The following is a 24,554-nucleotide window of genomic DNA, read 5'->3' on the forward strand; positions in this document are numbered from 1 at the left end:
CCAACTGTCGCCCCTCCCCGCTCCACGCGCAGGCGCGGGCCCCGCCGGCGCCTCGCGCCCAACCGCCGCTCTCCCCTCGCCTCACCGGTCACCGCCCAGCTGGGAAGCAGGGTGGGGGCGGGGCCTGGGCCTGGGGGCGGGGCGCGGTGACGGTTGTGTGTCCTCGTGACGTCCGGTGGGGCCTTCGGCCCGGCGGAGTGGAGCGGCCTCGAGTCCTGCCTGAGCGACAGGATGGAGAAGCTGCGGCGGGTGCTGAGCGGGCAGGACGACGAGGAGCAGGGGCTGACGGCGCAGGTATCGCTCTGCTCTCCCCCTCTCTCCCCCCGCCTCCTCCTCCCCGGGGCCTCGGTGGTCGCTGCTGCCCCGGAGCCGCCCGCTCATAACCGCCGCCGAGCTRGGGCGCGTGGGGCCCGCGGAGGTTCCCCCCGCCCCCCACCGCGGTGTGTGTATGTGTGTGGGGGGGGGGCGGTGTGGGGCTGCGGGACCCGGGCTCGCTGCGGAGGGCTCGCTGAAACCTCGCCGCCTCGGGCCCGGGATGATGTCCGTTGCCTCAGCGAGACGCCCCCTGGGCCGCCCCCCGTCTCCCTCCCCGTGGGGTATGTGTCTCATACAGACGTCTGTGCGCGCGGTCGTGTCTGCATGTGGGAGAGAGGGGGAGGCGAAGGGGAGACGAGAGTTTACTGTGGGCACCGGGACGCGAGCTGGAGGCGAGGGGGTCTAAGCTCTGCTCAGGAGTAAGAGTCCCGTTTGGGTGCAGACTCATCGTGGAGCCCTGGGCGATGGCCGCTTTGGCGAAGTTTCGCCGTGGGGAGAAGTTTTTTGTTGTGTTGGTGGCTTGGGATTCTTTAGTTTCGTTTTCCACATCTTGGTCGCGGTTAACAGGGTTTCCTTGTGTTGTGTCTGTCTTTCTCCTATACGGCCTTGGTACTTGATGATCAGTTGAACAATAAATTATTTAAATTGCTTCTCCATTTTTGTATGCCTCTGAACTTGCAAAAGGGAAATATACTTTCTGTGGACGGTGGTAGTTTTGTGTATTTTTGCTTTGAAGGGTTCCCCCCCCATACTCTTTAAGTACTACTAAATTTTCTTATTCCTCCCCCTCCCCCTAAAATCTTCCTCAGTTATTTTCTTAATGTGTTTGAGCACCTTACATTTCTGGGGTTGAAGCAGTTCTGAGCATGCTCTTAAAGAGCTAGTTACACATATATACAGTCAGCTGTTATCTGGTGTGACTGCAGGCTGAAGTGCCCCTTAACGTAGAGGATCTTGATACCGTCTGCAACAGGATACTGGAGTGTGGTGGAGGAAGCTGGACTGTAGAGCAGCCTGGATCTGGACTACAGCTAATAAACCCTGCTGGGCCAACACAGCCTCAGTACAGTTGGTGTCTGTGACATGCTACTAGTTCCAGCAGCCTGGTGCTGTTGGGCCTCGTTTGGCTTTGCCCAGAGTTGCTACTGGTCTGCAAGGTTCATGAGCTTGGGTTCTGTGCCGCAGTAAAGCAGCTAAATTGCGTCCAGACGTGATGTGGTTCTGGAAGCAGCCTAGCATCTGTGCCATTTCACATCTGAGCTAGCTGCCACTGTTGGGGATGCTTCACCTGATCTGATCTCAAGGTTTATCAAAGAAATATTTGTTTTCCTATTAATCTTCACGCTAAAAGATATCAATTCCAAGATAAGTCTTTAATCTGCCATTTACAGGTACATTTCATATGGGGCACAAATAGTAATGAAGAGACTTGATGTTTGTTTCAAGGCAGCAGTCAAAAGATAAATGCCTAAACATTGAATAGTTTTAGGCTTGAGATGTATATCCTCAGAAAGAGGGAACTGAGCTGAGACTGTCATTTGTTAAATGTTAGTTGCTAAGTAGCTAAGCTATATGTAATTTGATTATTGTATGTAATGATCTTATAGCCTGAGAAGACTTTAAATAGCAAGAATACATACACATTTAAAAGCTATCCTGTATGCTAGAGAAGCAAATATAGAAACTCAATACGCCTTTGGCATAGTGCAGAAAGAGCTTTAAGCAGAGAAGCTGAATCAGAAAGATCTGCTTTAAAGTAAGTACCCACTTGAGAAGAAACTCATGTTTATTATTATTATAATTGATTATTATATTATTATTATAACTGATTATACAGTCTGTATTGTACATTTCTCTCAAAATACATATGTATCTGCTAGAACATTGGAAAATAAGCCTGTTATTAATTTAAGGGGGAAAGTGAGCCTAGGTAGATGATCAGAAATGCAAGAAATGTTCTTGATCAAAGGCAGCTTTTCAGGTTATTGTTTGTTTGATTTATTGGGTGTCCATAGTAAGCATCTGCTATTCAACAGAGATATAGTTTTCTGTCAATTGCAACTTGTGTATTAGACTATTGCAAGACCATTCCTTACGTTTTGCGAAGTCTGCCTTCCTGATTCCAGTTTCTGCTTTGGATTTCATCTTGGTTTCTGGATGCTCTTGGTCATTTCTTTGATCTAATATTCTCTTGGAGTCTCCTGTGAGTAAAAATCTTTGCTGCTTGTCCAGGAGTTTGGCATTAAAGCCCAGCTATAGAAAACTAAGGGTTTCTGTTTGCTGACTTCTCTCTCTTTTTTTTCCCTCCATTTTTTTAAATTGTTTAGAAACAAGCTGCTAAGTGGCATAGCAAGAAGGATAGGTTTTATAGGAATTCCCTCCCTTCCTCCCACCCCACTTCACAGCTCTTCTTGGGAATCTTTCTCCAGATGTGGAATCTGTATTGCAATTTTGTCATTTTTTTCTAAGTAAAAGCTACTGCTAGTGCAAATATTGTAGAGTGTCGTGCTAACTATTTTTATCTGAAATTGGGGATGAGCCGTATGGCTTATGTCAGACAATACTAGAAAAATATGCTGACCATACTTACTTTGTTGACTGCTTTTGTTATAAACACAGCTTAGACTTAACGTTTTATTAGGGTTCTTATTCGTAGTTTCTGTTGAATTTAGTTGTGAGAAACTAAGCTTCTGTTACTTTTCCTGGCTGTCTCACTGCCCCTCTTTTAGATATTCCTGCTCTTGTTGTAGACATGGCAGAACAGGCACTTGGTCAGTTCCTCAGCTTTTACAGATCGTAGCCTGGCATTTTAACACAAGCTGAAATCCGTATTTTAAATTGTTGAACTAAGTACCTGTTATTCCACTTCTGCTTCAAGGTGCTTCACCACAAGGGTGAAACAGACATCTCAAAAAGGTATTCACTTCCATTGCTTCCACTAAATCCAAATGCATTGGGACCCAAGAAAATGCAATTGAGAAACTGGAGTTCCACAGTTTCAATTATTGCATTAACTAGGTTCAGCTTGATATCATAAATAGTAATGGTATCAGGAATGGCTGGAGGATCAGACTTCATTTTAATGCCAATTAGCGTCTTTAGTTTTATCATTACAGTGAATACTGTGTTGCTGAGATCTGGCAACCCTTGCTTGTGCTGCTGCTCATCTTCCTGCAGTTCATGTACACATGGTATTGCCAATCCAAGCTTTTAAGAATTAAATCTATAAAATGTATTAATCTGGTTTTAAAATTGTATTTTAAATCTGACTTTTTTTTTTTTTCAGAGCCTTTTACGGTTCATTTGTCTGTGCTCTTGGCATTTTTTCCGCTGAATAACCATTGCAGGTTTAAATGAAGATGAATCTTTTTTCAAATATATATATGAAAAATGAAATTCCCTTAGAGTTGTTTCAAGGAGCGGATGTTTCAAGAACACTACTATTATTTTACTTCCAGTCTTGGTATTTGATTAGCAACAATGTACTTGATAAACTTGAAGAAATGTTTTGCCTTCATCCTCTCTCTCCCTTTTCCAGGAAATCTGAAGTGTGTGATGTGTTGGGTGTACTGATAGTTTTAGCCCACCCAGCCCTTCCTCTCTGAGCTGGAATTGAAAGGATTTTAACTTTTTTTTGTGTACATGTGATTAGCTGCATGAACAGATGCAGCTAAAAGCATGGTTCAAATGTGTATCTTTGGTTATGTACCACCAGCTCTTCCTCCACTCCCCATCCATACAGTCATTCATGAATATGGCTGTCAAATATGGTTTCAGATACTAAACTGTCTTTCAGTTACTATTTTTGTCTATTTCCTTAATGCTTACATAAGGATAAAGAGTTGGACCTAATGAGGTAAGTTGCATCCTCAGTCCTTTGGAAAGTTTGGTCTTAGTTTCTGAACAGAGAGAAGGGGGAAGAAAATTCAGTACTATATTGTATTCTAGCACTGTGTTCAATGAGTATGCAAATGTAGAAGATTATTTTTAGTATTCTGATGCCCTGCACCTTAAATATTCCAAATATTTGATTTGATTAAATAAGGTTGGTAGTTTTTTCTAAGTAGAAAGAAGTAGAGCAAGCTATTCTTTGACACACATTCGGATACTGATTCATCAGAGCCCATAAATGTTTGTTTGTATGTGGCCCCTTTTGATTGAATCGGGTATGGATTCTTCATTTGTACAGATGTGATGTTATTCTAAGCAGCAACCAAATTTCATTCATTTGCTTACCACTACCTGAAGGAAAAGTTTCTGAAGAGAATGGGAGAAACATCACTCATCTATCTGCTGTTGTAAATTTGATTAATAATACTCAGTTGAAAATAGCTGTAAAATAGATAACAGGAACAGAAATGAGAGGTCAAGTTTGCTTGTGTGATTGAAATAAATTGAAAAGTTAGCTTTTACAATCATCTTAAGTAAATTGAAGCAACAATCTACTTAATAGACCAGCTTGGAACAGAGAGTATATTTAATTCTAGTGACTTGGAGTAAGCTGAAATGCACAGCGTGGCTGGAAAAAACAAGCTGAGCAGATCTAACAAGTCACTGCTGCTGAAAGAGGTTGTTCTGGTGCCAGCCATGTGGCTCTACCTCTTCCCTTGTATTAGCACTGCTGCTTTTCTAAACTCTTGTTGAGCTGTTTTTGCTCATTTGTCTAGCATAGGACTAAGTCATCAAAGTAAGAGGGACGGTAGTTCTCCTCTAGCTTCAGGAGCTGAGTCACCCAGCTCATTGAAGGGGTTTGAAAAGTGCTGGAGTTACACAGGAGAAGCAGGAAGCAAATTGTTCCTTTCTGCAAGCGAGCTGCCGGATGAGACAAGTTGTGTTAATCTGTCTACACCTTCCCTCTCCCTGTAAGGAACAGTAATTGAAGGGGAATTGTAATACTTGCACTAAGTACTCATACTAGTAGGAACAGTGGATTCTATCTAGTAACAGAAAATGGTAGTAATATCAGTAGGCATATACAATGCTGCACAAATAGAGATGTTCATCAGCAAACTGCTAGAAGGTCCAGTCATATTTCTGCTTTGGAACAATTATGTGAGAATTCTCAGATGTTGTAATTAGCTGGGGAAGGGAAGGTCTATTTGACAGTGGAGCATTATTGCTAAAGTACCATGATGTACATTTACATGTTTTGTCTTTTTTTTTGTTTTTGTAAATAGCTTACCAAATTGCTAACATAACTTCTTAAACTGGGAAGTAATTAATATGCAAGCAGTCATGTTTCTTAAGCAAGTTAAATAATTGTTTTTGTCTGAGACAAATTATTTTATTTTCAATTGAGTGCTTTAATAGTAAAGAAAACATGTCCTTTAAATTGTTCAAAACTGTTTCTAATACCCCTCCCCCTTTTTTTTTTTCCTTTCCCCTCTTCCTTTCAAGGTCCTCGATGCCTCAACACTCAGCTTTGGTACCCGAGTCAAATGGTTTGCCATATGTTTTATTGCTGGCATTGCGTGTTCTATTCTTGTAAGTAAAGTTTTTTCTAGTACTTTATTAATGTTCTGTAGCAGAATTTCATTAATATTAACACTTTATACATAATTCTGTGTATGCTTTATATCATGAAACCTAAATTTTGTATCCATAAATATAATTGGACACTAAAATATATAATTACTGGGGGGGGGCTGCTGTTCTGTAAATTATATTTTTGACCATCTTTCTTCCTCTCAAAGGAGACAAAGTCATTATTGTAGGGTAATAAAATTTCTTACTAAAGGCCTGAACACTGCCAAGATACACTAGTTTTAATGTAATATTCTGTGTGGCATACTAGGAAAGAGCTTTTGTTTAGTAATAAGTCTTATTTTCATACACTTTCATAGAAGGGGGAAAGCTTAAGAAACTGCAAGCACTACGCCTCACACTCGCAAATCGTTAGATAATGACTGTGGTAGCGTGTTGACACTTGGAAAAGCTGCGCCGTGGTTGGCTTTGGGGTTGGCAAAGCATTTGCTCAGGTCTTGAACTTGAAATGTTGGTAGGAGGCTCAGGTTTGCAGTTACAAGTTGAAATCTTTTAATTGATTGGTCTAGCAAAGTGTGACGTGGGTAACTTGTGCTACAGAGAAGTTCTTCATCTGCATGTAAAGTCCCAGCAGTAGGTGAAATAAGCTTAGGGGAAGTATTTGGATTGAGGGTTCAGGGGAGGGTTATTAATTTTCTTTCCTAATGTGATCTTTTCAACGAAGATCAGTTGGATTTGAGTTCTTCACAGAACATGTCTTTTGATGTAAGCTAGGAGGCAGCCCTTTGGCTAGTGTGCGAGGTAGACACTTGCAGGTTTTGTGGTGACTGCCAGGAAGGTTGCCTTGACTTGTAATAAATGCTGGTAATAGGGTGGAGGAGTTTGTCTATCCTTGTCTGTGTTAGCTTCTGGTTTTGTTTAAATTACTACTGCTCTGTTGTCATTTAGCATGAAATCTTTCAAAACCAAAGAGACATGTTTGATAGGGAGGAAGAAGCAGTTGTGGAGAAGCAGCCTGTTTATTGTTTGAGGTAGATATTAAAGGATAGTGACTTGCTGGATTCTGCAGGTGGAACACTCTGGTTCCTTATCCAGACTTGCAGTTCATTAAGGCTTCTTGAGACCTGGAGGTAAACCTAAACTACTGGTGGTCTTATCTGTGAGAGATCTTATTTCAGTGATAATCCGTTCAGTAAAGGAACTAGAGGTTGGTATTCTTCATATTGAATCCATACTAAGTACAGTGGCACAAATTCTGGCCAGCTGCATGTTGTATAGAAGGTGCAATTCCTAAAGAGGGAGCTGAAGTTTGGGTTAGAATCTACAGTATTTAGGTTACTTGAGTGACAGCTGGTTGACTTCCCTTCACGCCTCTCCCAGCAAGGTATATTTAACCAATATAATTATGAATTTTAGTACACAGCAGGTTTGTGTTTTAACACCAGTTTCTGGACAGATTACAGTTACTCTTTGCTGCTGTTTTTCAGGCTTTAAGCGTTGTGCCTAGTCTGTATCATGTGGCATGAGACTTGGAGACAGCAGATCAAAGGCTTTCACTTACTGTTTTTTTTTCTTTTTCTGCTAGTTCTTTTGGGCTTGATAGATAACAGTCAAGACTCCAGTAGTGTGTTTGTGGACCTTGTGTCTTGGAGAGCTTTGGAGGCAGCTGCCCTGCTAAGCTTTGCCTCATGGATCTGGGAGCTCCCCGTTCCCCCTTTTCCATTTCAGGTTGTGGACCTGTGCCCCAGCACCAAGGAGGCCCTCACAGAAATACTCAAGAAGTCCCTTGCAGGACTGTAACTGATCTTTAGATTTCATATGTCCATAGCCAGGTAGATATATTAGGTTCTTGGCTGACCAGTATTGCAAACAAGTGGTGTATCTTCTTTCAATGTAGTCTTTGCAAAGGGTAGCCTTTCCTTGTTACAATCTTCCCTTGCCACTTTCTGTGGTTGCCTGTACTGTACTCTGTGCAAACTGACCCCAAAGATTGCCACTGAAATTGCAATTGGGTAGTATGTAGTTGCTTATATAAGAGACTTTTTTTTTTTTGAAGGAGACACTGTGTCCGCATCACAAAGTGTTTTGATTGTAGTTTAGGCTCTGTTTCTCCCTCATCTTAAAAATAATTATGATCAGCAGAAAACTTTGGATTTTTAGTGTTTTACTGGAATTAAGAAATAAGGTGTCTGACTAGTTTTAGAGTATTTCTTTTCAGATTCTGTACATAGCTAGGCTGAGACTAGATGGTTGATTGGAGGAAAAAGAGCGGTTGTAGATGTTAGTGTGGCTTTTTATGACATTTTTCCCTTTGTGTATAATCATCACCTGTAGTTGGGGATCTCAGCAAAACTGAAACTGTCTCAAAGACCTAAGTAAACATTGCATAGTTGTAAAATATATTGCTAAATACATTAAATCAATACACTATTTTGCCAGCAGGTGGCAATAGAAGCGTGCTTAATATTGGCTACTACAAATTTCTGAGAACAGTATATTGCTGGTATATGTTAGGTATGTTAGGAAGATATTCTTCAGAGTCTCTGAAAATAAGTATGGACTGTGCATTTTAAATTAGATGACTTAGCTCATTACAAACATTCAAATATTCTATCTTGTGTAGGGAACAGCATTGCTATGGCTTCCAAAGGGAATCAAACTTTTTGCAGTGTTCTATACGCTGGGAAATATTGCTGCATTAGCCAGGTATGCTTTCTTAATTATTATTGATAAGAAAATGCTCTCATTTTCATCTATGTTTCTGCATCCTTTTACTGTAAAATGGTGTCTATTTATTTTGTGTATCAACAACTTTGTATAAACAACATTGATTTCATGTTGGAATGCTAATAGCATAAAATCTTATTTATTGTATAGTTTTAAGATAATCACAATTAAAGAATATCAGTTATTCATTTGTTCTTGCCCCAGTAGTATGTCTTACATGATTATTTCATAGACATCGTGATTGCTATGTGAAGGATGAATAACGAGTTGCTGGCTGAATGTTTTGTACTTTTTGCAGCTTCCTTCTGCTAGTTACAGAGGTACTTCAGTTTTGCCAACAAATTGGTAGTCTGCCCACTGTAGACATCTTGTTACTGGAAGAGTCCCCTTGCTTTTAACAAGGACACCTTCCTTTTTCTTGGAAAACACTTTGAAAAAGGAGAGGTTCAGGAAATCCTCATTTTGAATATGAGGCCAGGCAGAATATAAAATTGTTCACCTTGTGTTTTTAAACTCTATGCTCAGTTCTTTGCAGTATTCCCCTGTAGCAGTCAGTTAAAAGATTATTGCAGAATGTTTCTTCTCTGGGAAAGGAATAGCAAATGTTGTTTTCTGTGGGTAACTTCAGAAGAAACCTCCTAGGATTTAAAACGATCTTGCTTCTTATATGTCTTTGAAATGGTGAAAGAAGAGATCTTAATGAATGTTGATAATGAGTCAGTTGAAGTATTCTCAGTTTTCTGTTTGTCCTCCTCCTCTTACTATCTTGGCATAGTTAAAGCACAGGCATGGGACTCAACCTCTGGTCTTGGCTTTCATGGGCTCTGTGACCTCAGTCAAGTCACTGAACTCCTGAGCCAAAGTATTGTTAGTCTGTTAAAACTTGGACAATATGACTTAAGTATTTGAGAAATATGGTAGTATACTGCTTTTCCTCAACTAATTTGTTTGGGGACAGAGATTTTTTTTTTTTCTGGAATAGTGTCTATCATTTTGCTTAACTGTTGCATCTCATATTAAATGATGAAAAAATATTGGAGATAGGTAAAATTAAGTCTTCCCTTTCTATCGCGGTATACGTACCTTTTTCCTGTGCTTTCATACAGGATGTATGTGGCTTTTCCTAGTACCTCGGGGTGTGTTTTCACTGCTTCAAATAAAATTAAAATTCTAGCAACTCACTACTAATCAGTAAGTCTAATTCTCAGTGAACCAAGAGGAAAGGTTTTACAGAATGGTATTTCTTTTGGGAGAATGCTGAAAATAACCTTTAATCTGGGCTCCAACTAGAATTAAAAATAAAAAGAAGCGCCCTTCCCTTTCAGTTGTCCTTTTACATATCATCAGGAGGCACACATTCAGAAAACAGTAAGAAATGACAATAAAACTTCAGACTGACAAGGAGACTTGGACTTTCAAGTTTGTTTGCAAGTGTGGATTTAAAACAAAAATGCAGTTACCACTCCTAGTATATAATCTGTTTAGCCTGTTTTTACTAAAACTTCTAGCCTCAAACATGAAAATGGTGGTACTTATTTGATCCTTTTCCAAGCCTATGGGCACATTTCCTACAAAATGTGTTGTATATAAGAAATACCCTGTGTAAGTGGAGGACCCCTAGGTTTTTGTTTCAGCCTTTCTGCTCCCTTTGGATTCTCTCACATCTCTGAAGATGTTCTTGTTGCAATGTCTATCCTTCAATGCTAATCAAGCAAACATCAATTCATTTTGTTTTCTATATTTTTCTGCCTATTTTATGTGGCCTGAACCTCCCTCATTTTTTCCACCATGTTTTTATCATCCCTATCCCTCCACTACCTGACTATTACTTGCTTCTAGTTCTTCAGGTCTCTTTTTAAAAATCTTTCTCAATAATTTAATTTTATGGCCCAGCAGTCAAGATAAGAACATTGAGAAAAGTTAGTTTGGATTGAACTGAATTTTAAATGTTTTTTTCCTATTAAACTGAGAAAATGCTTTTTTAATTTATGGATTTCTGAGGTCTGTGTATGTGTCTTAAAATGAAGAGAAGGGTATGTATTCACAAAGCTGCTAGCAGGAGAGCATCTAATGTGGGGGACTATGGTTCAGTCTCCTCCTGGGAGACTTATCCTCATATTTCTTCCATCCTAGAAGATGCTTGGTTTACCAGGCTTATGACTGGTTTTGGGTGGGAGCTCTCACTCCCCAAATGACTCTGTTTCACTTCATATAAATTTTCTAAGTAGGGGGTTAAACTTAGGTTTCCCACTCCACAGTGAAGCATTCAGACCACAAGGCTAGAGTCATTCTCACTCTCTCACTGAATATGTTCTGCAAAGTAGAGTGGCTTCAAGAAGAGGGTTGGAAGAGACTGGTGTTATATACTTGAAGCTAGAAGAGTTATTGCTTTGAGTATGAATTGTTGGTTCACAGAGCCACAAAATGGTTAAGGTTAGAACGGACATATGGAGATCGTCTGGTCCAACTGGCCCTGCTCAAGCAGCATCACCTAGAGCAGGTTCCCCAGGACCGTGTCTAGTCGGGTTTTGAATATGTTCAAGGATGGAGACTCTACAACCTCTTTGGGCAACCCATTCCAGCGTTCAACGGCCTTCACAGTGGAAAAAGTTTTCTTACATTTAAATGGAATTTGCTGTGTTTCAATTTGTGTCCAGTGCCTCTTGTACTGTCACTGGGTACCACTGAGAAGAGTCTGTCTGCATCTTCTTTACACCCTCTTGTCATGTATTCATAAACACTGATAAGATCCCCCCAACTCTTCTCCAGGCTACACAGGCCCAACTCTCAGCTTCCCCTTGTGTGTCAAATGCTTCTATCCCTTAATCACCTCTGTGGGCTTTCACTGGATGCAATCCAGTATGTCCATGTCTTTCATGTACTGAAAAGCCTAGATTTGGACCTAGCATTCCAGCTGTGGCCTCACCAGGGGAAGGATCATCTCCTTCAACCTGCTGGTAAAACTCTTTGTAGTACAGCCCAAGAGGCTGTTGGCTTTCTTTGCCATGAGAGTACGTTGTTGATCCCTGTCCAACTTGTCCACCAGGGACCCCCAGTTCCTTCTCTGCAAAGCTGCTTTCCAGCAGGTCAGCCCTCAGCCTGTACTGGTGCATGGAGTTATTCCTCCGCAGGTGCAGGACTTTACATTCCCTTTGAATTAAATAAGGTTCCTCTCTGCTGGCATCTTTGGCCTGTTGAGGTCCCTTTGAATGGCAACCATCTGGTGTATCAGCCACTCCTCCCAGTTTTGTATCATCAGCAAACTTGCTGATGGTGCACTCTGTCCTGTCRTCTACCTCATTAATGAAGATGTTAAAATAGGATTGGCCCCAGTATCGACTTCTGGGGGGTGCCGCTAGTGACTGGCCTCCAGTTGGATTTGGTGCTGCTGATACAACCCTCTGAGCCTGGCAGTTTTGCTGGTTTTCAGCCCACCTCACTGTCTCTTTTTCTAGCCTGTAATTCATCAGCCTGTCTTTGAAGATGCTATGGGAGACAGTGTCCAAAGCCTCACTAAAGATAAACAATGTTTGCTGCTCTCCCCTCATCCACCAAGCCCATCATCTCATTGCTGAAGGTTATCAGATTGGTTAAGCATGATTTTTCCCCTTCACAAATCCATGCTGACTATTTCTGGTCACCTTCTTGTCCTTTATGTATCTGGAAATAGTTTCCAGGAGGATCAGTTGCTCCATCACCTTCCCAGCGATTGAGGTGAGTCTGACTGGTCTGTAGTTTGCTGGATCCTCCTTCTTGCCCTTGTTGAGGATAGGGGGTATCTTGAAGATACCAGTAAAGACTGAGATGAAGAAGGTATTGAGTACCTCTGCCTTTTCCATGTCCTTTGTCACCAGGAACCCTACCCCATTCAGCAGCAGATACATGTTTTCCCTAGCCTTCTGTTTGCCGTTTATGTATTTACAGAAGCCTTTCCTGTTTGTTGCCCTTCATGTCCCTTGCCTGTATCAACTCCAGATGGGCTTTAGCTTTCCTAACCCCATGCACGTCCCCTACATGCTCAGATGGTGTCTCTGTATTCCTCCTGGGTCGCCTGTCCCTGCTTCCACCTCTTTTATGCTTCCTTTCTATGCTTCTGTTTAGTCAGGAGCGCCTTGTTCATCCCTGCAGGCCTCCTGCTGCCGTTGCTTGATTTTCTGCTTGTTGAGATGGACAGTTCTTGAGCTTGGAAGAGGTGATCCTTGAAAATCAGCCAGCTCTCTTGGACCCGTCTTCCCTCCAGACTGTGTTCATGGGATTCTTCCAAGCAGATTCCTGAGCAGACTAAAGTCTGCTGTCCTGCTCACATCTTCTGGTTTGCAGAAACAAGCAGGGCCCAGAGTTGCTGATTATTTTCATTTTTCCTTCAGATAACTACACAGCAAAGGAAAGCTGAAGGATTCAGTACAAACTATTGAAATTTTTTGTTCTTGTGCTTGCTTGCTGAATTTGGGCAAAGAATTAGAGCTCCCCGTAGTCTTGACTGTAGTTACTTGCAAGCTACCTGGATAGGAAGTTTAAGTGGAAGTTTTCTACAGACATTTGGTGTTAGTATTCATTTCCCAAGTCAAATTTAAAAGCAGTTTCAAAATGAAATTTACTAGACTTTTAATTGCTATCCCTATGCTATAACTAGTAAGGCTCTCAAAGGAAGTTCATAGCCAAGGGTGACTCAATATGTATGCTGTTTCCAGGACCAAATTCGTGGGGTATTTCACCTTTTATGCTACAGGTGTCTGTTGTTGAATATTGAAATGCCTTTCTTAGGTTGTATAGTGATCTAACTGCTGGAGAACTGGTTAATTACCTGTTGTGATCTTTTGCAAAGTTTTTTTTGAAAGCAGCTTACTCTTTGTTTTTTCATCTCCCATTAGCACATGTTTCCTGATGGGGCCCCTGAAGCAATTGAAGGCAATGTTTGAGCCAACGAGGTTGATAGCTACAGTTGTGATGCTGGTAAACTATATTTTACTACCTTTTCTCTACTTCCTCTCGTTGAAAAGTTTTTCATTTAGTTTCAAAGCTAAATTTGATGCTTTACTAAAGGGACAATATTTCTCAATCCATATCTTGTTTATACGGAATGATGATAATCAAGCTGATAGCTGCGTATATCATTAAGATTACCTAATTCCTTCCTGTGAGCCTGTGTTTTTTGTTGGTTATGCTTTTGTTAACCTAATCATTTGGAGTAAAATACTCCATACTAAATATTTCTTACTAAATGTTAATATTAGGTTGATTATTTTTAAACTTGTTTTCTAAAACTACTTTTTCAAGAACAGGGCTACAGGAAGACTTTTCATTTCTTGTCAAAAGGTTGTGGTGACCAAGTTTAACTTGACAGTTGTTTGTCAGTTACAGCTCTGTCTGTATAGCTTAGTGGTTCAGTACTTTCAAAGCAATGGGAAAAATTGTTTCTCTCCCCAGAGTCCAGGAAACCACCTGTTCAACTTCATACTTCTCCATTGTCAGGTCCTTGGCTCCTTTACTTCTAAGACCATCGTTTCCTCTGCCAGAGGGAAGGAAAAACTGTCTCCCCCTCCTTCTCACAATCCCTATCCAAAACCTCTCTAGTTAAAAACCGTGTTTCTGCCTCTGTTGCTTTCTCTATTTTGTACTACTTTTCTTTCTTGTTCCTTCTGATTTCTCTCAACTTTTATTTTTGAAGTTTAGTTGACTGTTTTGTTCTCCCTATCATATAGCTTCCTTTTCTAATTGATTGCAGCTAGTGTGGATAAGAAACCCTTCATGAACTGTTTCTGGACTGCTGCTATATGGGTTGTATATTCTCTTCTCACAAACCCACGTGAAAAAAAACATGACAGTCTTCTCGTTTGAGAAGCTCATGTTTTCCCACTTCCTTTGGAGAGGTGACTTGATCCTTGCTGGGACTCTGAACTTTGTTAAAATGTAACTTTTTGCTGTCAGTGGCAAATTTGACTAAGTTGGAAGTCCTAGGAAAGTTAAGTTTCATACATCTGCAGTAAAAAGAATATCTCCTATTCTCTAGAAACTGCATTTGCTGAGCAAAAACAGCACTTTACAGCTCTCTGGCCTTTTGCTGGTCAAGCTGAGGGCCAAAACCAGACACTAAAACAGCCAGCACAGGAACTATTTCCTGTGTTATCCTGCAGCCATCATCCACTGTGCACAGAGAGGGTAACACAGAAAATAGCCTGCTTTAGTTATGGAATCAAGACACCTCAAGGAGATAAGGCAGTTAGAAGGAGAATAGCGTAGGAAAAAATGTCACGGACTAATCCACTTACTTGTGCAAAGAAGGTGCCAACAAGGTTGGGAAAAGAAGGGATAAAAGGTTTCCTCTACCAGGGAACAAGAATGTTGGATGCAAGCTAAAAATGTTTAGATGGAAAAGTTCAGTGATGTAGAAAAGAACTGGAAAACTTATAAACCAAACTTTTGGTGAATTTGACTGTTTTCTCCCCCACCCCATCAGAAAACTGATCCAGGCTCTCTAGTGCAGGTTGACAAGAGCAAAGGTTCTTTGGTGGCTGAGAAGATTTTGGAATCCTGCTCTCTGAGTTGCCTAGCAGAAAGCTAGAATTGCAGGCAACTCAGGAGCTGCAAATATGTTTGGAAAAATTCATAGTAGTCTGTTATTTTGGGGTTGTTTTTAATAAAACACCAAAATTTCCTTTTCAGTGAAAATAAAAAAATTGAGGGCTTCATTCTGTTTTGCTAGCTGTAATGACAAATGGTGGGAGCCAGGCGAGATTTAGTGAAAAAAAGTTACAAGTGATGGTTAAGCTTGTACCAATGTTGTGATTAATTTGGCACAGTAAACCGTATCAGGGTAATGTTCCATCAGATATGCAAAAAAAAAAAAAAAAATACATTTGTGAATCTTACACAGGGGAGCTTACATTTCTAGCAAAAGTCTTCATTGCTTATTCTGTAAGGAAACTCCAGTTTTCAGGTGCTTGTGCTGTATTTTAGTAGGAGTCTACTATAAGGGTAGGATGAATAGGATTTTTTTTTTAATCCTAAGAGATTGTATTTGCAATTTTAAGTACAGACTGCCAGCTGATAGGAAGTAAAAAAGAGCTGTATAAATAGCTTGAATAAAGCTTCATGTGAGCTTTTTCATTGTGTATAAGACAGCTGCTCCCTAGTGGGCTTTTTTTCATTATTATTGGAAGATTAAAAAAACACTGGCAGAAGCAGGGCCTGTGTCTGCTAAATACAGTAATTATGAATGGATGTTTTTAATAATAGATTGTTCATTACAGTGCAAATAACTATCTTGTCAGATGCTGGTGTTATGAATACTAGATTCAAAATGATACTGTCTACTGAATGGTGTGCTAAACAAGCAGTTCCTAGACTATCTAGTTGCATTAATGCAAACATTATCATCTTGGCCAACCTCTCAGTAGATAGAACATAGAACTGTACTGATATGATTATACTGCTTCTGGTTCCTGAAGTCAGTTCCTGCTTCCCCTTTCTTCTAAACACTTGTCCCAGCCCTTCTGGCCATGGAACACATCCTTTGTGCTTTGGAAAACGCTGTTCAACTTCTTCATCAGTGACCTAGATGGAGGGACAGAGTGCACCCTCAGCAAGTTTGCTGATGATACAAAACTGGGAGGAGTGGCTGAGACACCACAGGGCTGTGCTGCCAGTCAGAGGGACCTCAACAGGCTGGAGAGGTGGGCAGAGAGGAACCTCTTGAAGTTCAACAAAGGGAAGTGCAGGGTCCTGCACCTGGGGAGGAATAACCCCATGCAGCAGTAGAGGTTGGGGGCTGACCTGCTGGAAAGCAGCTCTGCGGAGAAGGACCTGGGGGTCCTGGTGAACAAGTTGACTGTGAACCAGCAATGTGCCCTTGTAGCAGAGAAGGCCAATGGTATCCTGGGGTGCATTAGGAAGAGCATTGCCAGCAGGTCGAGGGAGGTGATTCTCCCCTTCTACTCAGCCCTGGTGAGGCCACATCTGGAGCACTGTGTCTGGTTCTGGGCTCCCCAGTACAAGAGAGGCATGGAGCTACTGGAACAAGTCCAGCAAAGGGCTGCTAAGATGATGAAGGGACTGAAGCATCTCTCTCATGAGGAAAGACTGTGAGAGCTGGGCCTGTTCAGCCTGGATAAGAGAAGACTGAGGGGGGATTTTATAAACATGTATAAGTATCTGGAGGGAGGATGTAAAGAGGGTGGGGCCAGACTCTTCTCAGTGGTGCCCGGGGATAGGACAAGAGGCAACAAGTACAAACTGAAACACAGGAAGTTCTGTCTGAACATGAGGAAAAACTTCTTTACTGTGAGGGTGACTGAGCACTGGAACAGGTTGCCCAGAGAGGTTGTGGAGTCTCCTTCCTTGGAGGTGTTCAAAAGCTGTTTGGACACAGTCCTGGGCAACATGCTCTAGGTGACCCTGCTTGAGCAGGGGGGTTGATGATCTCCAGAGGTCCCTTCTAACCTCAACCATTCTGTGATTGTTTTACACAAAATTCAAAATATAGTCACTATGTGTCTACTTGTTTCATGAGTTCTTGAAAATGCTGATTACCCAATGAAATCATGAAAGTGGTGCTATAGTTGCTTTGTTGTATATGTGAATATTCATTCTTTCTTTTTTTCCTCTCTCTCTTCCCATCTCCCCCCAGCTTTCTCTAATATTGACGCTGTGTGCTGTATTCTGGGTAAGTGAGAATGTTTTATTCCTCTAAAGGGCGTTGTTGCTCAGCTAGCTTATTGATTGTATTAAAATTCAGTTCAATTGTAAAGGAGAGATGAGCTGCTGAGTATTGTAGTGCGTGGTATTTGTGTTTTCCCCTGCGGTTGAATTTGGGTGGAGCGATGTAGCCAGCACACTCAAAGCAAATATACTCTTCCACTGGCATGTGATGCAGATGAGAATGCAAAACCTAGAACATCAGTTCTCAGTCTGCAGACCCCTTGAGTAAGAGCTAAGAAAAGCAAGTTAAAATATATTTTTATCTTAAAGTGATTTGTACTTCTCTTAGAAAATGTGTAGTGGTCTTTCAAAACCACAGATATAGAACATTAAACAGATAAGACGAAGAGAGTTGGAACTTCAGGTATCTTCAGGCATTACAGTCGTTTTGATAATTCAGGTATCAATATGTATTACACAGAAGTAAATATGTAACTGAAGTGAACTTCTATTTTGATTTGCTGAAGTAGCATTATGAATGACAGTGGAAATGTTAGTATTGATGCGTTAAACACTTAAAACTAGAGAAGACTTTCATAGTCGTGCTAATGGGATGACAGATAAAATGAAATGAATCAATTGTAAGAATGGGAAGGAGTGAATAATTAAGACAAGGGGCACCATCAATTAACTGAACTTTTGGCTCAACAGGCTGTTTTACTTGTTTATAGACTGATGCAAAATTAACTAACTTGCCATGTTTGTTTTGTTTTGACTTAGTGGGGTAAAAAAGGTTTGGCACTGTTATTCTGCATATTGCAGTTCTTGGCAATGACCTGGTAAGATACTTAAAATTCATTTTCACTTCTTCTCCCTACCCCTGTACACATATGATCATATACCTATATATATACACACATTTTGCATAATGTAACTGTGCTCAGATGCTAGCCTGAAATCACACATTCTTTTTAGCTAGGTTATATAACTTCAGCAAAATCTATATGCAGTTATCTTGCAAAACAGTAATTTTAGGTATATTCTGAAATGTATTATTCTTTGAACTCTTTTAGGCCTTCTGTTTAGATTATGTATGCAAAACCACAAATTCTTGTGCTTTATACTCTGTTAGGAAAGTAACACCATGAGGTATATATTCATATGCCCTGCTTTTGATTACTTCCCTCTTTTTTGAGTTTTAACTAAACCTTCATTTTTGAAGTGGAAGAAACTAAATCCTGTTTCATAGGGGCTCTTCCTCTACCAACCCCTCAAGAATATTCAGCAGCACTGGGGAAGGGGCAGGTGGGCGTGAGGGGGATATATTAGTGCAATAGGTACTATGAGTATCTAGATACACCCAAGGGATACACCTGGGAGTTTGTGGTCATAGTTAGGTGAATGCTTACAACCCTGGTTGCAGTTTTAAAAGTTACTGCCTTTTCCATAGAGATAAAACTGAGTTTACTCAGTGTCCTTGGCCCAGGTGAGTTACTTGGTACTAACTCTTAACTCGATCCACTGTCATCACTGTTCTTGTTCCAACTTGTCCTGAATGCAGGAACCACACTGCACTTGGATCTGAGGACAAATAACCATTTATTCAGGATAGGGATTGTTTGGCATTGTGCTAGACCCGGGTAAATGCTTGATACTAGATAGAGGGAGGACCACTAGCTAAAACCATGTTCTACGTGTTTACACTCAGCAGTTCCATGTTTATTAACTGTCCTATAGCCTGAGCACAAGAGGCATGAGAATAAAACATAGCCTTTAGTTTTGTGAGAAGCAAGTTTCAGATGATGGAATGTCAGCTGATAAGTGACACAGTTATGGCATAGATAAATAATATAATTAGATGTATATTTACATAACTAGATATACTGTCTTCTAAATTAGAAAAGGTTGTCTCTATTGTCTTTGAAGGATGGTTTTCCCAGAAATTTCCATCCCTTTTGAATCTGTTAGTGATAGTAAATCTCACTTGTTTTTAAGCTGAACTTACGAGCAATGAAGTTATGAATTACATTAAGAAACAAACAAACAAAAAAAACCCCAAGGAAACTGCAAATCAGGAAACCCTTAGCAGTACATTTAGTTTTTATTAAGTCTTTTTTTTCTTTCTTTTTTCAAGTAAGCATTAAATTGAATAAGTAATCTTGTTTGATGTTTTCTTAGAACAGATTGCTTTTCTTAATGCTGGGCTAAAGTGAAATAATTGGGCTCTAGGAAAGACATGAAAACTCTTCCATATATATGTTTTGCTCTTTTTCAGGTATAGTCTGTCATATATTCCTTTTGCAAGGTGAGTCTGTGTAATTACCTCCATATTAACAAAAGTCAGCTATCTTTATGTTATGAAGGGGAACTAGTCCCTAAATTCAGTATGTGCAAAAAACGTAACCTCCTTCTCTTCATTTTAATTTTTAGAAAATGGCATAGTTGAACTCAAAGTAATACTTAATTTAGATTTTAAATACAAAGTGCAAGGTAGTTCTCCTCACTAAAGCTCTAATTTCTTTCTAGTTTTCTTCACTGAAAATAAATATTGTTTAATTCTCCAGTGATTTTAAAAATTTATTGATGTAGTAGTCATTTTTACAGTACTTAAAGATAACTTAAACAGGTCTGAGATCTGCTTAATTAGAAGCAGGCAAAAAAGGATAGTTTCAGCTGCTAAGTCTGCTTCTGAATTCCTCTCACTTGTAGGAGAGACAAAAGCAATGCTTTGTGTTCATTTTCTTTTTGGCATGCTTTCCTTTTTCTTTTTACTGTTGTGCACAAAATGGGAAAGAAAACTAGTGAAACCACATGCAAGTAAACAAGCTGAAGAATGTATTTTTCTCTAATGTTTCAAGTTTATGTAATTTGGTCTTTCCAACAGTGCATTCTTAAATGTCAGAATAAAGTGTTTCTAATATATATCCTATTTAATGAGGTTTTCCCTGGTGAAAGGGAAAATGAATGCAAAGTATTTTCTGTCTGTCCTTTCATCTCATGTCTTTCTGTTGTGTTTCTGTAACCGTACAGAAAAATGTTTGTAGTACAGACTTTTTTTTATAGCTTCAGACTGGGCATAGGAAGAATTAAATCATAATTTAAGGTAGTTGATATTTTCAAGATAGTTACAAGCAATTAAATACTTTCTAGGAAATGATACTTCAAATTGTCATCTTACTATTGCTGACATATGAAGCTTTCCCAGTCAGATTTAGTATTTTGAATTTTATAGTTATTGTGGCCATGTGTGCAACATTCTCAGTAGTGTCAGATTTTTCTTAAATATATACTGTTCTGTGCAGAAAACAAATGGAGTTAATGGTCAGTGGCCTTTTCCTCCTTACCCTCAGTTCTGATCAGAAAAACATTAGGTTATATGCATCACTTCAGTTCTTTGTTTTTTATTTGTCTTATTTTATGGGCCAAAGGACTGTATTTTCCACAGACTGCTTTAAGTAGTGCAATAATTGCCTAGTAATTTCTTTAGGGATTATTGAATTACTTGCTGATGTGGAATGCCATCATAAATTTCTTCTGTATGCTGCTTTTCTTAACAGAAATAGTTATCTAAACTATATTAGGTGTCAGAGAACAGTATTAGATGGCTTGTTTAAAGTATCCATATATCTTGATTTACAACAAAATTATAATTACTTGTTTTAACCGTGTTAATGTTTTACTCTGAGCACTGGTTTGGTTGTTAGTGTTTTTTTTGTTTGTTTTGAATTAATGGTGACTCTCCTGCCTGCATAGCCAAAAAACTCTCCTAAGCAATCATAATAGCATTTTCTTTCTTTTTCAAGTTGGCTAACAATTGAAAAACAAAAATTCTGCTCATTAATAACTATATCTTTGCAAAAATGAAAAATAAAGGAGACTAAAGCGAGTAATCCAAATAGAATGGTCAGAAAAAAAGAGTTTACAAATTATTGGTTAAGAAAAAAGACCCCTTTAGATCTCTCAAACCTTAAGGCTGAGCCTGCTCTTCATCCTGCACTGTTAGTATGCACTTCAAACCCTTGAACCTGTGCTTTTTTCAATGTGTATGTCTGTAACTCTGATGTGGCTTGGACTCAAAACACCTGTGCTATGCTGTTTGTCTGGATTGTGGCACGCTCCGCAGCCTGCCCGGACTGGCCAGCCTTTGTGCAATAGAGCTTTGACCTATGCCAAGGCACCAGGCGTGCTCCAGAACCGTATTTAACACTGTCTGCATTTTAGCGTGTGCTTGAATGTAAACAGTGCAGAAGACTTGGAATCAGTATTGGCAGATCTGAGCTTTCAGAATGGGCTCCAGCCTTTGCGTTAGCTCATAGTATTGTGACTGTTGAGATCCTACACTTGATAAACCATTGAATGATTTTTGTCTTTAATTTCTATAATATTTGTAATTTTGAAATACAGTATAAAGAATATTAGTATAAAGAATATTAGAATATGTATATATGTAATAGCTGATGTGTGTAAATAAAAATACAAATAACTGACTTTTTTTTCTTTTTAAAGGGATGCTGTGATTAAATGCTTCTCATCCTGTCTAGAGTAAATTAAAAACAGGAACCACTGTACACTTTAAAAGCCAACTTCTATTCTTCTGTGAATTTTGCTCAGAAAACTATACATTTATACTCTTGAAATACCTAGTGACAATTTAGCATTGTCCCTGCCTTTTGCAGTTGGGGGATTAAATCATTTTTACTAGTAACAGTTTTAAAAATAAATTGGCAAAACTGTGTTTCTTTACACTGGAACTTTTAGCTTTTTTTAACCAAAAAGTACATCTAAATACTTTTTGAAAAGTAGTCTTAAAAGTATTTAAAACTGTGTCCAGTAACACAGTTTAATCCTCAGTGTAGGCAAGCCACTAGAGTCTGGGTAGCATGCACAAAGATTTCATTTACAATTTTGTCTAAAACTTGCAATGTACCATTTATGTTTGCATGTTATTCATTGTAAGCTTTTCCAAAGACAGAGTTTTATAAACATTGTAAAGATTTGATAAGTTATAACTCTGGGCTGCTTTGAAATGTCTATACATGTGCTTTATGGAAGAAGTTTAGTGAGAACATGTTAAAGAGCTGTTAAAAACTTGCTGGATTTTATTAAAAAGCTATATTTTAAACAATTTTTTTTACTTTCAGATTTAAATACTTTTTACTAAAATAAGTGGATAATGTATAAATGAATGATTTGTGAAATAAATGAATTTTAAAGGTGTCTCATTTTTTTTAATTTGGGAACCAGAGCTAACTATATAGAGGCTGCAAGTTTCTGCATTACATTTGACTAAGTATGAAAATAATTAAAATATGGATATGTATATGACTATATCCCAATTTGGTTTTTAGAGTTGCGGAAGTGACTTTAGACCTTCTTTGTATTAGTATTTAGAAAAATTGCTTATACTGAGTTCATGTGAATAAACTGATTACATATCAAAGCAAAATATTCTAATACTTTGCCTAGCTTCAGTGAGATGTTCTCATTTTTCATTTTTTGCAACTAAGAGCTATTAAATTATTCAGAAGCAAAGTTAAATCCTTACTGTTTGATGGCTAATGTTATGTTACAGGAAACTTTTTAGCCCATGATGAAAACATTTTACCTGTGTTCTAAATCACAGTTGTTTTGATGCCTTCCCCCTCCACCCCCACACATGCACAAAAAATCCTCAAATAGAAGAGGGAATAAATTTGAAAAGATGTGAGCCCTTTGGGAAAGAAAAACCCTGTGTTTTAGTATTCAGGATTCAGGCTGAAGTGATGAATTTCAGTGAGTTTCTGTTAAATCTCAGGGTATGTTGCACAAAATAGCAACATCTTTGGGGGAAGCTGCTTAACAGATGACTGAGATTTCTGCAGTGAAGGTGTTGCTTGATTAGCAGTTTAGCTGACTAGTAAAGTGCCAGTGAGGCAGCCTTTCTCCTAGTGATGCAGCTATTAGGTAGTCCCCAATGCTGCAGAAGGTTCTTGGGCTTGTTCGTACTGCTGGGTGTTACCATAGCCAGAAACCATAGCCTTCCCTGCTCTGCCCATTACATCCCTCCATCAATGGTGAGGACCTTTAGTAATTTGGAAGTTTCTTTTAGTTTGCATTGAAGATGAACCAGTATGTGCCTCAACAGTGATAGATACAGTCATGAAAATGGCTCTTGCCCCTTCCCTGGTTGCTGTTTCCCATTGGGTCACTGGCCATAACGGGCATTCAGGAGATCCCATCCCACTAGCGGGCATGACAGGCCTGGGCAGTTGCTTGCCTCAGAATTTTTCTCACCTATCAACTACTCCTTCTGGTACTGATCATCTTCACTGTAGTCTTAAATTAGAACTACATTAGTCATTTTTTATTTATGCAGTATGGCAAATAACAAAGTTTACACTCTGCTATTTGATCACCAAAATAGAATGGTTCAAGAACTAAAGTCTAAAAAAATGCATATACTGGTATGCTTTTATATGCATTTTATCAGTCCACATTACAGCATGTTTTGCTGTTTATTATTCTCTCTGGAATATTTACGATTCACTTCCTTCATCTGCATCCTAAGCACATGTTCTCTGTTCATTCATCAATGTCTTGTGTTTCTTCACATCATATGTTTGTTTCTGCTTGCGTATTTCAAAATTTCCAAGTTGATGTCTCCTCATTGTGTGATACCCTCTTATAACATTGATGACTTGTGGAGATCCTTCATAGCCCTGTGGATTGCATATATCTTATGCATCCATTGATATGTTTCTACTACCGTAATTAAAGTAATATTTTGAAATCTGTAGAAGTGGAATGTCATGACTTTTGGACTGCATTTTTGAGTGATAGCAATCTTTGCTTATTTATTACCACTTTGTGAACCATCTCCATACCTTTATGCTGCCAGTGCAGGTAGGAAATGACTACCTTCCTTCAGTAAACAGAGCTGTTGAGTGATTTGATTTGCCCTTGAAGGAAGGAATTGAGGCTAGAAAGAAGAACCCCGGGCTAGGTTGTTCCTTATCAAGTCTGGCTCCTCTTGTCCTCTTCATGGTTTGTGTGGTTCGTGTAATTTGGCTTTCCAAATAGCTGAAGTGCCCTAGGGCCGAGTGCGGCAGGCAGCGCTGCCACCTGCACTGAGGGTGAGCCGAGTCCCCGGGACCTGCCGATACCGTTGTGTTGTGGGGGTAGCGAGGGTGCTAGGTTATGGGGCGTGGGAAATGGTGCCGTTGCACGTTTGGGGACTATGAGCGGAATGTGCAGCCCCTCTTCCTTCCCGCGGGGTGAAGGAGCGGTTGCTTGGCGCTGGCCGTGCCCCGGGGCCCAGTTTGGGCCGTGCCGCCCTCCCGGGCGGGAGGAAGGCGGCAGCGGCGCGGCGCCTGCGGCAGGCGGGAGCGCTGCGGCGGCGGGGGCCGCGTCGT

At 39.9% G+C, this 24,554-nt stretch overlaps 1 protein-coding gene across 1 annotated transcript; it reads left to right on the forward strand.

The window, feature by feature from the left end:
• The first annotated feature begins 156 nt into the window (after positions 1 to 156).
• SFT2D1 (SFT2 domain containing 1) lies at positions 157 to 22,380 on the forward strand. The gene is made up of 8 exons (XM_026069996.1): positions 157 to 294; positions 5,713 to 5,799; positions 8,423 to 8,505; positions 13,398 to 13,479; positions 17,153 to 17,188; positions 17,944 to 18,002; positions 19,439 to 19,468; positions 21,670 to 22,380. Exons 1-8 carry the CDS (start codon positions 232 to 234, stop codon positions 21,707 to 21,709), a joined length of 480 nt encoding a protein of 159 aa, XP_025925781.1. The 5' UTR covers positions 157 to 231; the 3' UTR covers positions 21,710 to 22,380.
• The last annotated feature ends 2,174 nt before the right edge of the window (positions 22,381 to 24,554 follow it).

The sequence above is a fragment of the Apteryx rowi genome, unplaced genomic scaffold, assembly GCF_003343035.1.
Source record: "Apteryx rowi isolate R43461 unplaced genomic scaffold, aptRow1 scaffold_300, whole genome shotgun sequence".
Taxonomy (NCBI): Eukaryota; Metazoa; Chordata; class Aves; order Apterygiformes; family Apterygidae; genus Apteryx; species Apteryx rowi.

Bases quoted from the DNA above. Each gene is read 5' to 3' on its own strand.
- SFT2D1 (XM_026069996.1), top strand. From the start codon at position 232: ATGGAGAAGCTGCGGCGGGTGCTGAGCGGGCAGGACGACGAGGAGCAG. The intron at 8,506-13,397 runs GTATGCTTTCTT...ATCTCCCATTAG, and splicing joins AATATTGCTGCATTAGCCAG to CACATGTTTCCTGATGGGGC. The intron at 13,480-17,152 runs GTAAACTATATT...ATCTCCCCCCAG, and splicing joins TAGCTACAGTTGTGATGCTG to CTTTCTCTAATATTGACGCT.